The following is a 15,558-nucleotide window of genomic DNA, read 5'->3' as shown; positions in this document are numbered from 1 at the left end:
TATATTTTGCATTGTCTTAAAAATGCTGATGTCTTAAGTGTTGTAGAATATCTTCATATAACTTTGTTAATCAAGATTAATTCTTGGCTGTCACTCAAATCATATAAAGTGTTGTGAAATTGCCTACCTTTTCCTCTTTAGAGTGAAACTCTACTAATTAGAGTTCGATCTCAGTAATTAGGAACAAGTAATAATTTAAAGAGGATTCAAATCCAAATTTATCTTTCACTATTTATTTAAAGAGTTTGCTGAATAAATCAAGAGTGTCAACATTGTAGCGCCTATTTAATCAAGTTATAAGGTTATAAGGGCCTTGTTCCCTCTTTTGCATCATTGATTCACATGTATACAGTTCATATTACTGAGAAATCATTTTCTTTTCATTAAAGCACATGTGGTTGAACACTTTTTGGCAACTTATTGTCAGCTTTTACTTTCCATTATTATAAGTACTTAATAAAAACACATTTGTTGAAAAGAGTTATAATTCACATTTTTCAGTAAGTCTGATGGTTTCCCCTTTAATTATTGAGAGATGATTTAGTTTGGTGGTTAAGAAAATGGGCCCTGGAGCTAGACATCCTGGGCTTGGATCCCAGCTCTGTCACTTACTAGCAAGTTGCATGTCTTCTGTTTGCCTCAGTTTCCTCATCTGTAAAATGGAGATAATTACAGCATCTATTTCTGAAGGTTGCCGTGGGCTTAAATAGTTTAATCTAATTAAAGAACTTAGAGCAGTGCTCGCCACATAGTAAATGCCCAACAAATGTTAGCTGTTGTTGTTATTATTATTTATTGTGAAAGTAGAGTAATTTTAGGTAATGACTTTAAGTTTAAATTCTGAGTTGCATGTACAACTCTTCAAAGGGAGGACCTTCCACAAATAGTCACACTTTTAGCTTTCTCAGAGGTGAGGATGAGAGCGCCTTCCCAATTCCAGTTAAATCATCAGTTTTTGTCAGGAAAAGAGCACTAGACCGGGAATCAAGTCTTACGCAAACCTTTCACTCAGCAAACCTTTGTCTCCATACATAGTCGGTCGAGTAGCCACGTTCTGGACACCAGTGCTGCTAGGCTTGGGCTTCCCTGGGGGCGCAGTGGATGAGAATCTGCCTGCCAGTGCAGGGGACACAGGTTTGCTCCCTGGTCCGGGAAGATCCCACATGCCGCGGGGCAACTAAGCCCATGCACCACAACTGCTCATCCTGCGCTCTAGAGCCCGTGAGCCACAACTACTGAAGCCCGCGCGCCTGGCGCCTGTGCTCCGCAACAAGAGAAGCCACTGCAATGAGAAGCCCGTGCACTGCAATGAAGATTATTAGCCCCCGCTCGCAGCAGCTAGCGAAAGCCCGCGCGCAGCAATGAAGACCCGATGCAGCCAAAAATAAATAAATAAAAATTAAAAAAAAAAAGAAAAGATGCTTAGGCCCAGGAGACTAAGATGTGGCCAGAAGTGGAAGTGGTTTCTAATCTGTTGTCATCTGTAAAATGACAGTTTTTGAGTTTAGCTGATGATTACAGTCATACAGTAAAATTTCATCAGTGCTGGGTGCTCAGCCCTGTGCTAGATGCTGTACTAAGACATTTTTAAAACTGTAAAGCAGTTCTTGGCACCAAGAATCTTAGATCTGGTGGGAAAAACAAACCACAATTAGAAAATAGATCAATAATAATATTGAGAGTCATGATTAGATGTAAAATAAGAGATCATAGGAATGAGAGTATAAGAAGGTTATTATGCTTAGCATTTCAACGTGCCAATGGTTAGCTGCAATTTCTGTAATAAAGAACCAGAGTAAACTGCCTGATTTGTTGTTAACCTGAATCCCCACTTGAGAATTCCCACTTGCATAATCTTTTTAAAAGGGAACTCAACCCACTTTGTTCTCCCACATGTTAAACTTTAAAATCTTGAGTCCCCAGTATATTGAGGTAATTAGAATTTAGTGAAAGATACATTTTTAGAGCATAGTTCACCCAAAAATCCTTTTTATGTTATAATGCCAAGATATGTGTTTTGTTCTTGTCACTGCTGTATTCCCAGCACCCAGCACACTGCCTGACCTATAGTAAGCACTCAAGAAGTATAGTTGAGAGGGAATTCCCTGGCGGTCTAGTGGTTAGGACTCCATGCTTTCACTGCTCAGGGCGTGGGTTCAGTCCCTGGTCGGGGAACTAAGATCCCACAAGCCTCTGCATGGTGTGGCCAAAAAAAAAAAAAAAATTAAACAAACAAAAAAATATAGTTGAGAGACAAATTTGAAATTACATTTAAATTGTCAGTAATTTCTAAGTCATTTAAAAATTATTTTACTATTAAAAGATACTCAGTTTGGAATATTGGTTTTTTAAACCTTAGATCTAACTGTGTGTTAGGACAAGTTGCCATTATACAAATATAATTTTAATGAACTTGGTAACTTTTTATTTACTAGCATTTTCATACTTGTGTAAGGAAATGCCTTTCTAGGAGAATGAACTTTCCCACTGTATTAGTTCTCTGTAACTGCATTTGAGTGCAGCTTCATGGGAGGCCTTACACAGTTCTGGTGTAAGGGTTCCCAAACCCTGCCACATAAGAAACTGTGAGAGATAATAAATGTTTGAAATGTGACATTTTGTGATATCACAATATAAAGACTTTCATATACTTTACCTGAAGGCTCTTTATAGGTAGATCATCCTGCCTTCTTTCCTTTTGTAAAGGAGTGAAGCACTTTAGAAGAAAAAGATAAATCAAGCCATCATAGCCAAGTTTCCTGAGGCAAATATAAAAAGAATGTATTTAGCTTTAAAATATTTATATAATTGTAGAATAGTTCATGTTCATTATTAATCAAAACAATGCAGAAAGGTAGTTGAAGAACATTCTAAAAATCACCCCAAATCCTGCTACATTTTGGTGACGGTCCTTTTGAAATCTGTTATGTACATAGACATACACACACATTGATCTATCTTTTCCGTACGTGGAGCCGTACTATCCATATGTGGTTTTCAGCATTTTTTAACCCATGCCCTTTTTTGATGAACAGAAAAACACTCTTTGAGTGTGATTTGAAATTTTATGGTATATTAAATAACATGACCAAAACCGGTTTTATTTTATTTTTTTATGTTTTTTAATAAATTTGTTTATTTTATTTATTTATTTTTGACTGCATTGGGTCTTCGTTGCTGCTCGTGGGCTTTCTCTACTTGCGGTGAGCGGGGGTTACTCTTCGCTGTGGTGCACGGGCTTCTCATTGCGGTGGCTTCTCTTGTCGCGGAGCACGGGCTCTAGCCTCTCGGGCTTCAGTAGTTGTGGCACACGGGCTCAGTAGTTGTGGCTCGCGGGCTCTAGAGCACAGGCTCAGTAGTTGTGACGCACGGGCTTTGTTGCTCCGCGGCGTGTGGGATCTTCCCGGACCAGGGCTCGAACCCGTGTCTCCTACATTGGCAGGTGGATTCTTAGCCACTGTGCCACCAGGGAAGTCCATCCAAAACAAGTTTTAGACAGAGGTAATTTAAAAAGGGGAAACATTTTAGTTTAATCTTAAAAGAACCTTTAGGTAACATGACATTGGTTTGTTTCCCATAAAACTATTTATCCTAGGTAATATGGAAGACAGAGCATAACAAGGTATTTTAAATAATTTTCTCAGTATTTAATTGGAGGAGAAACTGCCTACTTTTTAGGAGAGAGAGACCAGCTTAGCCTTTCTTGCCTCTGTTCCCTTGAACAGTTCAGTTCTTGGCCCCAAATTTGTGTATATCTCTCAGCAAAACAGAAGCCCTACAGTTCACTGGAGATTAGTGACATAACCTGTGTATACTCCTGTTTGAGGAGTATTACCCCTGCCACCATCCCCACTTCAAGTAAGTGATCTTTCCAACAACAGACAGGACTCTTCTAAGGTGAGTTTTTCTTCTATCTTTTCTTCTTTTTCGTGCTGTGTTAGTGGCCTGTATAGATTGGCTGGCCCACCCATGGATCTGCCTCTGTGTCCATGTGAGATTTGGCTGTCATCTCACACTTCCAGCTCTTGACTTGCCTTCTCCCTAAACGTGTGCTTCTCTGCTAGTTGCCCCTGTTGAATAAATCTTCTTGTCTCCCTTGCCACTGCTGTTTCCCTCATCCAAGTACCTAGCATCATTCTTGGCCTGAAATGGACTTGTTTCTGGTCTCCTCGTTTCCGTTTTGCCTCTTTACAGTTCCCTTTTCCATACAGTATACTGGGTAATCTTTTAAGAGCTTAGAATCAGATAATATTACTCTTCCTAAAACCTTCCTTTGTGCTTAGAGTAAAACCTGAATCAACTGCCACCACTTGTAAGGCTCTGCGTGGTCTGTCCCTTGCTTAATCTCTTGTCCTAATCTTTTGCTGTTTTCTTCTCAGTCACTCTGCTCTAGCCGCATTGCCCAGACTTAGCAAGATTCCTTCCCCCAGAAATATCAGACTTGTTCCTGCCTTCACGTCTTTGCACCAGCTGTTTCCTCTGGCTGGAACGCTCTTCCCCAGAGCTTTGCATGGTTGGCCCCTTCGCGTTATTCAGGTTTCAGATTTCACCTCCTCCAGGGGTCTTCCCCAGTCTTCCAATGTAATGTGGCTCCTGTTTTATTGCAGCTCGCTGTTTTATTTTCTTCATCACATTTAGCAATCTTAAACCATCTTTGTGTGTTTGTCTCTTTTTTTATCATTTCTCCGTCCCTCGCTAGAATTTAATTATCGTGAGACTGTAGCTCTTGTCTGTCTTGTCCACCCTGTATTCCTAACACATAGAGCAATGTTCAATAAATCTTATCTAAGTGAAAAGAATCAGTGAGTGAATCACGCAGGTGGAGGAATGTATTTTTTTACACCCTGAGGTGGCTGGAACCAGCCCTTCAAGTAGGAAGGGAGGAAGGTGAAGAGGCAGAGCACAAAAACACTTTCCTAGTCGTGGTTAAGGCATAAAGTGAATAATATAAAGTGTGGCCCCACCGTGAATGTAAGAATTTAGAAACTTAATTCACATTGAAGAATGATGAGTTATTCAAACAAACCAGAATCAGATTAATCCCGAGGATTTCCTGTACTATTAATAACTTCACTCATTAAGCGATGTAGGTAATTTGATGATCTTCAAGACCCCAAAAGACACTTGATTGAATACTTTAAAAAAAAATCATTTAAAAACATTGCTGGTTGAGTATAATATACGAGAAAAAATTCTTAGTGTTGCTTATAGGGTCATTTCTGTCCGTTTGTATTTTATAATGCGAAAATTTATGTGTTTTCCGTAAGTGTTTTCAAAGAACTACTATGTTGTGGGCTAGGAAAGATTATACTATAAGAGAAATATTTTAGTACCTTTAAGAAAATGTGCCCTGAAGAATTTTTTATATTGAAAAGGAGACTGTGTTCTTAAAACCTGTAAAAAATTAAAGTAGATTACTCTGCAATGACTAGTGCAATTTTGTTTAGTTTATAAACTAATATTTTTATTGGCCACTAAAGATAAAGAGGAATAATCAACCTAGTGATTTATGTTAAATACATTGAAGTTTCTGTCTGCTTCTTTTCTCTTTCACATTCAAATAGTTTTGGGGAAAAGTAATAGTTAATCTGAGATCTGAGTTAGTTTTTTTTCGAGCCAGCACTTCTCAAATTTAGTTTCAAATGACTGTTGCCCTTCAAAGTGGCCATCTCGGAAAGTTGTACATTTGTTCTAACAATGCTTCCATTCCTTAAACTACTTTTGTAGGTTCTTTTTCAGAAATGTTTCATAGGCGGTTTTGGAATTATGAATGAAAATTAGCCTTCTTTACAAATTAAAAACGTTGCTTTTTTTTTGACTACATGAAGACATACAACTTCCTTAACTGACTTCATATTAATATTTTATTAATTTATGAAGCCAATACTGCTGTTATGCAGTTGAAGTTATGACGCAGAAGATTATGAGAGATATCTTACAAAGTAAATCTCTGTAAAGAACAAAGAGTATTGTATAACTTTGTGCAGTAATAGATTAAAAAAAAAAAACAAGCTGTTGAGACCTGGGTGACTAACTCACCCCCCTTTTAGATTTGCATTTTATCTGAAACTGAGTGCAGTGCATTGTGCTCTGCTACAGATGTAAGTTATGGGGTGCCAAATCTAGAGGAAGCGCCTTATTTTCGGGAAAAGAGAGAAAACCATCTGGTACCAGAAAAAGGCCAAAAGTGGGCTCTTTTTAGTACTAACTGAGTGAAAACTAAGAGTCTATATTTAAAATATGACCATAAAACTACTCTTCTTTTACAGTTCTTGGCATCAAAGACTACAGACCTGTTTTGGATCATATACCTGTTTTCAAAGTCGAGATACACTTCTTTGAGAGAAGTAGTTGAAGCAGTGTTGGTATTTATTGTTAGAAGGCATATAGGTTTTATTGTGGGATAAATGAATTATTTGTTTGAGTGCGAGTCTTGTTGTGTCTTGGCCTCCATGACCATTAAGGGCTTTTATTTTGTTCTATAAGCCAGTGTTTTAATCGTTTGTCTTTAAGGATCACTTTTTATTAACTTATTAAATATTGTAAATATGCGGGGTTTTAAGAAACTCTTTTCTTCTCTTTCTTTTTTTTAAAGCTGCACGTCATTGACTCCTGGACCCAACTGTGACCGATTTAAATTGCACATACCATATGCTGGAGAGACATTAAAATGTAAGTAAATGATGACTCTTTTACTGAAAAATGTAGATTACAGTGCTAGCTATTGGATTTTGTGCTTTAGTTTGTATTTCTGGCTTTTAGGTGTTATCTCCTAAGATACTGATCAGAAGGATTTACCACTTTTTGAAAATTTGTCTTTCAGTCCTAGTTCTAGTCAAAGTAAGGCATGCAGCTCAATATCAAAATAACAAACAACCCAGTCCAAAAATGGGCAGAAGACCTAAATAGACATTTCTCCAAAGAAGATACACAGATTGCCAACAAACACATGAAAGAATGCTCAACATCATTAATCATTAGAGAAATGCAAATCAAGACTACATTGAGATATCATCTCACACCGGTCAGAATGGCCATCATCAAAAAACCTAGAAACAATAAATGCTGGAGAGGGTGTGGAGAAAAGGGAACCCTCTTGCACTGTTGGTGGGAATGGAAATTGATACAGCCACTATGGAGAACAGTATGGAGGTTCCTTAAAAAACTAAAAATAGAACTACCATATGACCCAGCAATCCCACTACTGGGCATCTACCCTGAGAAAACCATAATTCAAAAAGAGTCATGTACCACAGTGTCATTGCAGCTCTATTTACAATAGCCAGGACATGGAAGCAACCTAAGTGTCCATCGACAGAGGAATGGATAAAGAAGATGTGGCACATAAATACAATGCAATATTACTCAGCCATAAAAAGAAACGAAATTGAGTTATTTGTAGTGAGGTGGATGGACCTAGAGTCTGTCCTACAGAGTGAAGTAAGTCAGAGAGAGAAAAACAAATACCGTATGCTAACACATATATATGGAATCTTAAAAAAAAAAAAAATGGTCATGAAGAACCTAGGGGCAAGATGGGAATAAAGACGCAGACCTAGTAGAGAATGGACTTGAGGATACGGGGAGGGGGAAGGGTAAGCTGGGACGAAGTGAGAGAGTGGCATGGACATATATACACTACCAAACGTAAAATAGATAGCTAGTGGGAAGCAGCCACACAGCACAGGGAGATCAGCTCGGTGCTTTGTGACCACCTAGAGGGGTGGGATAGGGAGGACGGGAGGGAGGGAGACGCAAGAGGGAAGAGATATGGGGATATATGTATATGTATAGCTGATTTACTTTGTTATAAAGCAGAAACTAACACACCATTGTAAAGCAATTATACTCCAAAAAAGATGTTAACAAAAAAAAAACAAAAACAAAAATAAAGTAAGGCAGTCGGCAGGGAGTAAGTTGTGGTCAAGTGGGCATGCACACGTTTTATCTTTTTTAGCAAAGGTCAGAAATACAAATAGCTACAAGGTCAGACTGGTAACATGAATGAGGGAAGCAGGCTAGGTGTGGCAAATTGGGGAACTCCTACCCAGTTTCGAGGGGTTGCCCTTACTGATTTATTGAGTAAAGGCAGAAATCTGAATTTTTATTTGAATTCTCAGTTTTAGATGTAGGCCACTTCTTCAGAATTACAATGTGGGCCAGCATTATGCAGGCCAAACCAATGTGTGTGTGCGCTGCCTTGAGCTCTTGGACCACTGGTTTGTGACCTCGATGAATAGTATGCAAGACCTACTGTAGGATTTAGTCCACCATCTACAGCATCTGCCTAGGTTGCATCAGCCCTTCTCTGCCATAATTACCAGTACTGAAGCTCTAGCCTAGTGTGGAGATGATGATAGCTTTGGTTGGTTAGTATCAATAATTTCATCAGGAATTTTCTTTCTTGAAACTGTACTAGTGAATGGGGTATGAAAGTCTCTCAATTATACAGAGGAATAAAGAACAAAGATGTTGAAGGTGGGACAGATGGGTAAGCGGTGCCTTTCAGACCACTCTAGGCTAGGAAAGGCCACATCTTAGTATTCGTAGAATCACTTTATATTAATTTACCAAATGCAACGTGAACCAAAAAATTTGTGACATGCTGACTTGCTAACCTTTCATTGTTAGATCATTCTCTGGAAACCATTAAAATACAAAAGAATTTCACCTGTCTGAGGTAGTAGGGACAGACTAGGTTGCTACTTTTTTTGGGGAAAAATATTATTGACTAAATTTGAAGAAAATGATCAAAGTAAATCATTCACATTTACTAAAAATGTAAATAATTCAAACATTTTTTAATACATGAAAACAGTAGTCCTCTGTTCCATTTCTCCCCAGCCCTAGTCCTGTTTCTCAAGGGAACCACTTAAAATATTTTTAAAAAATTGTTTCAGTGTTTAGTTCTCCTGGGGGTGATCGCCCCATATCTAAGTAATATGCTTATGCCTCTGTTTCTTGGCTTATCAATTTTAGATATTACTATCTTTTGATTTCCTGCTCTGATGCATAAGGTATCAGCCTATTTTCACTGCACCCTTTATCTCTCTCTTCTCCTCTGTAGTGTAGTTATACCACCACTATCGGTGCCTGTGTTGGTTACCCTGTAGCTTCAAATTTTTTCTTTTCTTTTCTTTTAAAGGATCATTTAAAGCATTGTATTATATAGTTAAATGAACAGCTCCTAAAAGTTCTTAGTAAGTGCCTGGCACACAGTTACCACTGTTATTACTTAAGCAAAATCTCTATGCAGTAATGATGACCGCTTAGTATGCTTTTATTTAGTTTCCCGTTAACCATAGACAGTGTCTTTTGGCTCCCCACTTTGTAAGATGAAGATATTAGCCCCTGCCCTTCCTTCCATTCCTCTTCCTCACCTCCCAGCTTCTGTCTTCTGTTATTTTCCTTTTGCATTGTCAAGGGTGATAACTTACTGTCTGTTCTAAATCTACAGTTGCCATCTGTGCCTTGTCTACAAATTGCTTGAATGATTAACTCTGCAGGCCTGCTCCTGCAGTTATCACTATGGGATTTACCTTTATTATTCTCTTGGATTTGACCTTGTAGTGTAGAATCTGTGTATTGAAAATTCTGTGTTTTTAGAATTATGTCTTGGTAAACAGGTTACCTTCTTATTTTGCTGGACCACGGTCTCAAACAACTTGCTCAGATTCCACTCCTCCCTCTATCCTTCCACCTTTCCTGTAGCTCCTCTGATAATTTTTTATTAACACAGTCATAATTAGGTATCTTAATTTTTTTTTTTAAATAAATTTATTTATTTATTTATCTTTGGCTGCATTGGGTCTTCATTGCTGTGCTTGAGCTTTCTCTAGTTGTGGCGAGCGGGGGCTACTCTTTGTTGTGATGCATGGGCTTCTCATTGCAGTGGCTTCTCTTGTTGCTGAGCACAGGCTCTGGGCACATGGGCTTCAGTAGTTGTGGCACACGGGCTCAGTAGTTATGGCTTGTGGGCTTTAGAGCACAGGCTCAGTAGTTGTGGCACACGGGCTTAGTTGCTCCACGGCACGTGGGATCTTCCCGGACCAGGGCTCGAACCAGTGTCCCCTGCATTGGCAGGCGGATTCTTAACCACTGTGCCACCAGGGAAGCCCAGGTATCTTAATTTTTAAGAGCTCTAAGAGCTCTGTTCCTCTTTTGCAGCATCTTTTTCTTATTTTATGAATACAGTATCTTAAAAGTTTTCGAAGGATATAGTTTTTTTTTTTTTTTTTAGTTTTTTTTCTGTTTTCTGAATTATTTTGATTTTCCCCAGGGATTATATTTTTATCATCTTTTATTTTTTTACCTCTGCTATTCTATAGCCTTTCCTCAAATAAAAGATGGGTTTTGGTTGTCCATTTATATATAAAACATGATAAAACTCTGATTGGGACTTCGGGATAGGCAGGACTTAATTGAGTATGTGGGTTAATGGTGGGCAGGCTGTTAATATGAGCACCCCTATGTGTCATATTTGGAGTTCAGCTGTTCTGGCTCTCCCCCAGATAGCTTATTCTGTTTTTTAAGAAAGTCTTCTAAGTTTTTTTCCTGGGGATACACATCTGGCCACCATGCCATTTTTGGGAGATGGGTATGTATAGATTATTGCCTGTGGAGCTTTTAGTCAGTCTCCCTGTTCTTAGCCCCTAGTCTCATTCTTGCCTCTCCTTATACCGGGTGACTACAAGTTTTTACGGCTTTACCAGGACAGATGGCTTCCTCTTCATCAGTAGCCTCTTCCTCTCATTACTGCAGCCAAAGCTTTCTCTGCCCTATCTCTTCAAGTACTACTCTTCCATCTGCATTCTGCCTTCTAGGAATTTGTGGAAATGTTGCTACTGTTTTCCCTTCCTCTTCACTCTCCTGTTGTTTTTGATTTTTATCTTTCTGTTCCTCCACTATCATTTAATGAGAGGGTGGGTCTTAGAAGAGAGAGGAAATAAATGTTTGTGGTCAGTCCACAGTCTTGAGCCAGAAATAATGTGACTTCACAAAGATCTTTCTAGCTGTATGAGTTTATGTTAGGAAGCATTTACTAGTATCCTGTATCCTCTCACTACTGTAAGCTTTTATAACTTTGGTGATTAGGGTATTTGGACTGGTATTTACCATATCTTGTAGTTATGTCCTATTAAGTTATTGCTTGATATCATCATTATATGCTAGAGACTTAATTTAGCCTGTAGAATGCTCTATAATAATTGAGTAATAAATGAACTTTATAGACTGAGATTCTTGCACATTAAGGTGAGTCAGACTCCTAGCCTTAAGCAGTCCACAGCCAAATAAAAGGAAAAGACAATTGATTATGGAAACTGTATATACAAAAGTTTATTGAATTGGAAAAATAAGAATGTGACATTCTGTTACTTGTATCAGTCTTTTGCCAACAGAAATTCAATCTTTAGAAGTTATTTATTGTACAAGGAATTTGTAATTGGAACATCGCTCTTAACAATTCAGAAAACAGGAAGGACATACAGTACTTTGCAGATTTGGAGTCTGTTTCTATTTTGTCTTTATATATTTTACTCTGCCTTCTCAAAGCAGATTAATGACAATATTATGTAACGAAATTTTATATTTTGAGATATTTTATATACTAGGAAACAGTTCTTCTGTAAATTTTGCAGTTAATGATAGTAAGAATGAAAGACAAAGGAGAGGGCACATTTCTACTCATGAATTCATGAATTTATTCCTACAGAATTACCCACGTGTAAAATGAAATAATTGAAGTAAAAAAGACCAGAAGATTACAGTACATTAGGAATGACGTTATTGTCTCCTCAGCTCTTTTCAATGTGAAGAGAAAACTGTTGGGCATTGAAAGCGTTGCCAATTTGTGTAAGATTCTCATGGAAAATATCAAAGGATATCTGAATTAAAGAGAAGTCCTTCTAACACAACATCGTAAAGCAAACATGCTCCAATAAAAATTAATAAAAAAAAAAGTCCTTGAATTTCATGATTGTAGAAGAGACAACTGGTACTTACTTAAAGAGGATTGGAAAAGTGAATCTTCAGTGATCAAATTGATTTAAATAAAACAAATGTTAAGATCTAGGATGGTGCCACTAAAATGAGTGAAAATATGCCCATTACAGCAAAATTCACAGAGGAAGATCAGCGAGATTCTTATAAATGCGTATTTGTAAAAATAGTCACGCGCTATAGCACTTAACTCTTGAAGAAATTATTGTTTGTGTTTTTTTGTGTCCTATTTAAATAGGGCGGGTGTGAAGCTGTTTTGCTCATATTTTATTTCTAACCTGTACATTATTGCCTGGTATTTAGAGGGGAATTTGTGTTTGTGGAATGAATGGACCATGTTCATTCTTTGGATATGATAATGAAGAGGTTTGATGAGGAAGTGACAGAACTCTGAAATATTCTCAATTTTACAAGTTTTTTGAGTAACACTATTATGTAACTATAAAGAGAGATAATTGAAATATTTTAAGTTATATCAAGCAAATCTGTGGCCGAAATCAAATGGTTTCCTAACACTGGTTTCAAATTTGAAATTATCTTTTGTTTAAAATTTCTATTTTTCATACTAACAATTTATTTTAATCAGGGACTGTTTGGTTATAAGAAACCCATTGGAACAAGCATAAACTAAAGAGTTTGTTTGTTTGTCTTTATAAGGAATTAAGTGAACTCCATGGTGCCCAAGGGCAGGAAGTATAGCCAGGCCTCATAGGGACTGGAAGGGTGGCAGACACAATAATAGCTGGTCAGCATCTGTGTTCTTGTACGTCTTTGTCTTCCTCCCGAAACATATTTTCCTGTCACCATATTCACTTTATTCTTTTTCCCCCAGATTTCTGTTTCTCCTCATGTAGAGCAGAAATGGCTTCCTGAGCCCCCTAGGACATGGTGACTAAGTTCAAGGCCACGAGAAGACAGTCTATGGTCTTCGAGTGAGAGGGTCTGTTTGGCATCTTGGGCTGGGTGTCCACTTGGGATCCAATCATATAGCCAAGAGCTCTGGTTCATGTATTATCATGATTACTAGAGGCCAGTTTAACACAAAGTGAGCATGGGCTGGGCAGGTACCCAGAGAGGTATCTATTACACTGTTTCAGGAGTTCTTTCTAAAGAGATTCCAAGTGAAACTAGAAGCATTTTGCCTTTGTCTTTAGCAGTAGAAGCAGTGCCATTGTTTATCATCTGAGAGGAATGATGAATATTTCAGAGCCATTTGTGACACAGTCAAGAAGTCATGCCAAAAAATTATCTCCAAAGGTTTTGAAGTTGAAAGACTTTCCCAGAGGAAAAGCCTTTTTTTCAGAGGAAAAAGTGAAAAAAAAAAAAAAGATTATGATTTGAATGATATGTTATGTCTCTGTGTCTTCAGAGGAGCAGTATAAAATCGAAGCATTTCCAAGGCTTTGATACTGTGTCACTAAATTTAAATTTGTATTTTTTGGAGAATGATTACAACAAAAGGAAACCAATCTCAGAACTGCTATTTAAATGGAATGTATCATTTAATTAAACAGTGGTCAAATATACACAGAGATTTTTATAGACAAATTGTAAATAGTGTTCCAGAACTTCTGCTTTACTGAATCTTGAAATTCGACTTCATTTTTATCCTATCTCAAGTGGTTTGGCTGCCGTGTGTGTGTGTGTGTGTGTGTGTGTGTGTGTGTGTGTGTGTGTGTGTATGCATTGACACAGTGCTTCTTGCATCTCAGGTCTATTATATATTACTTTGTCTTAGCCAATCAGCATAGTAAACTCAGAATGCTCTTTTTTTCTGCTCTTTGTCCTTTAAAGACTTCACTTATGTAGCAGTGTGTAGAGACACTCAAGGGCTTTGCCTGATGGCTGTCAAACATAAACTAAACGCCAAACTGGTAGCACCAGAAGGTCCCAGTGGTGTTTTGGAGAAGTTTGTTGCATCAGCTGAAAGAGATATTAAGGTTCTGTTGATTTAATCTTATCTGTAAGAATTTTGCACTTTGCTTGGTTTGTTCTTATACCTTATATCCTGAACTTTGGTCAGTAGGTCCAAAGGTTGGCTGCTGTGGCTGTAGCTGTTGGCAGTCTTGTTGGGATGACAGTGTTATTTTATGAAAAATTTCTTGTATTGTTTAAAATAAATAATCTATTTGGAAAATGTTAACCGAGTAATCCTTCTGCTTTAACCTTTTCTCCCTTCCCTTCAGTATTTTAGCGACCGAATCCCACAGCCTAGCATTCGAGGCTGTCACAGTCTGCCCTTCCAGCCTCTCCTTGGGCCCCCTCGGTGGAGCTCAGCTGACGACAGTCCAAGTCAAAAGCCTATATACATTGTACTGGTTGAAGTAGATTTTTTTTGATAGTAGCTTTTATTAAGATATATTTTACATACCATAAAATTCGGTCTTTTTAAAAAAAATTTATTTATTTATTGTTGGCTGCGTTGGGTCTTCATTGCTGTGCGCAGGCTTTCTCTAGTTGCGGTGAGCGGGGGCTACTCTTCATCGCGGTGCGCGGGCTTCTCATTGCGGTGGCTTCTCTTGTTGCGGAGCACGGGCTCTAGGTGCGCGGGCTTCAGTAGTTGTGGCTCACAGGCTCAGCAAAGTAGCTTCTATGTAAAGAAAACAACCTAGAAACCAATAATCACATTCAAAGTTACTATTAAACCAATAATCACATTCAAAGTTACTATTAAACATCTATGCATTTTTTTTTTTTTTTTTTTTTTTTTTTTATATTTTTATTTTTGGCTGTGTTGGGTCTTCGTTTCTGTGCGAGGGCTTTCTCCAGTTGTGGCGAGCGGGGGCCACTCTTCATCGCGGTGCGCGGGCCTCTCACCGTCGCGGAGCACAGGCTCCAGACGCGCAGGCTCAGTAGTTGTGGCTCACGGGCTTAGTCGCTCCGCGGCATGTGGGATCTTCCCAGACCAGGGCTGGAACCCGTGTCCCCTGCGTTGGCAGGCAGATTCTCAACCACTGCGCCACCAGGGAAGCCCCATCTGTGCATTTTGATTATTTACAAAATATAGATGATTACCTCATTAAAGGTTTTCTCTGATCTTGCATCAGCCTCATTGTAACTTCACAAGCTCTTCGAAAAAGACCTTCTGTTCCCATAGGACCCATTCCGTTAACCATATTATGAGTCAGGCGAAATGGAACAGTTTCTGGGACCTCAAAGTTTTCTCCCTTAAAACAATGAATTTCATTAAAAAGTAAAAATTTTGGAATTTTAAAATCTTTATGCAAAAAATTTAGAGCTTTTAGCAAAGAGCAAACATACCCTCAAAATATTTGTATTTGCAACTTACATTAGAGGCCTACATCCTGAACGAGCCATATGACTCTACCTTTGCTTTTGAGGAACTGAAACACAACTCCTTGGATAAGATCGAGAGGATGGATGGATTCATCTTTCACTGAATTACTAAAGTGAATAGCATTATAGAGCAATATTTATGCATTCAATATTTAGCCTTATATTAACTCCCTTAATGTCCTTCTTCAATAGTATAAAGTAGAAACAAAAATACTCTCATAATTTTCTTCTTTTCTTTAAGACTTTCACTTTAAAACAGGA

General features: G+C 38.1%; 1 protein-coding gene across 2 annotated transcripts in view; it reads left to right on the top strand.

Moving 5' to 3' along the window:
- The window catches only part of BABAM2 (BRISC and BRCA1 A complex member 2), a 431,982-nt gene that overhangs the window by 34,876 nt on the left and 381,548 nt on the right, over positions 1-15,558 (top strand). For both annotated transcript variants that reach the window (XM_036873975.1, XM_036873977.1), the window contains exon 3: positions 6,596-6,672. In XM_036873975.1, the coding sequence (XP_036729870.1) occupies positions 6,596-6,672 (77 nt within the window). The remainder of the gene's footprint in view (positions 1-6,595; positions 6,673-15,558) is intronic.

Source organism: Balaenoptera musculus, chromosome 13 (genome assembly GCF_009873245.2).
Source record: "Balaenoptera musculus isolate JJ_BM4_2016_0621 chromosome 13, mBalMus1.pri.v3, whole genome shotgun sequence".
NCBI lineage: Eukaryota > Metazoa > Chordata > Mammalia > Artiodactyla > Balaenopteridae > Balaenoptera > Balaenoptera musculus.
Note: the sequence above shows the minus strand (reverse complement) of the source record. Positions and strands in the feature narration are given on the sequence as shown.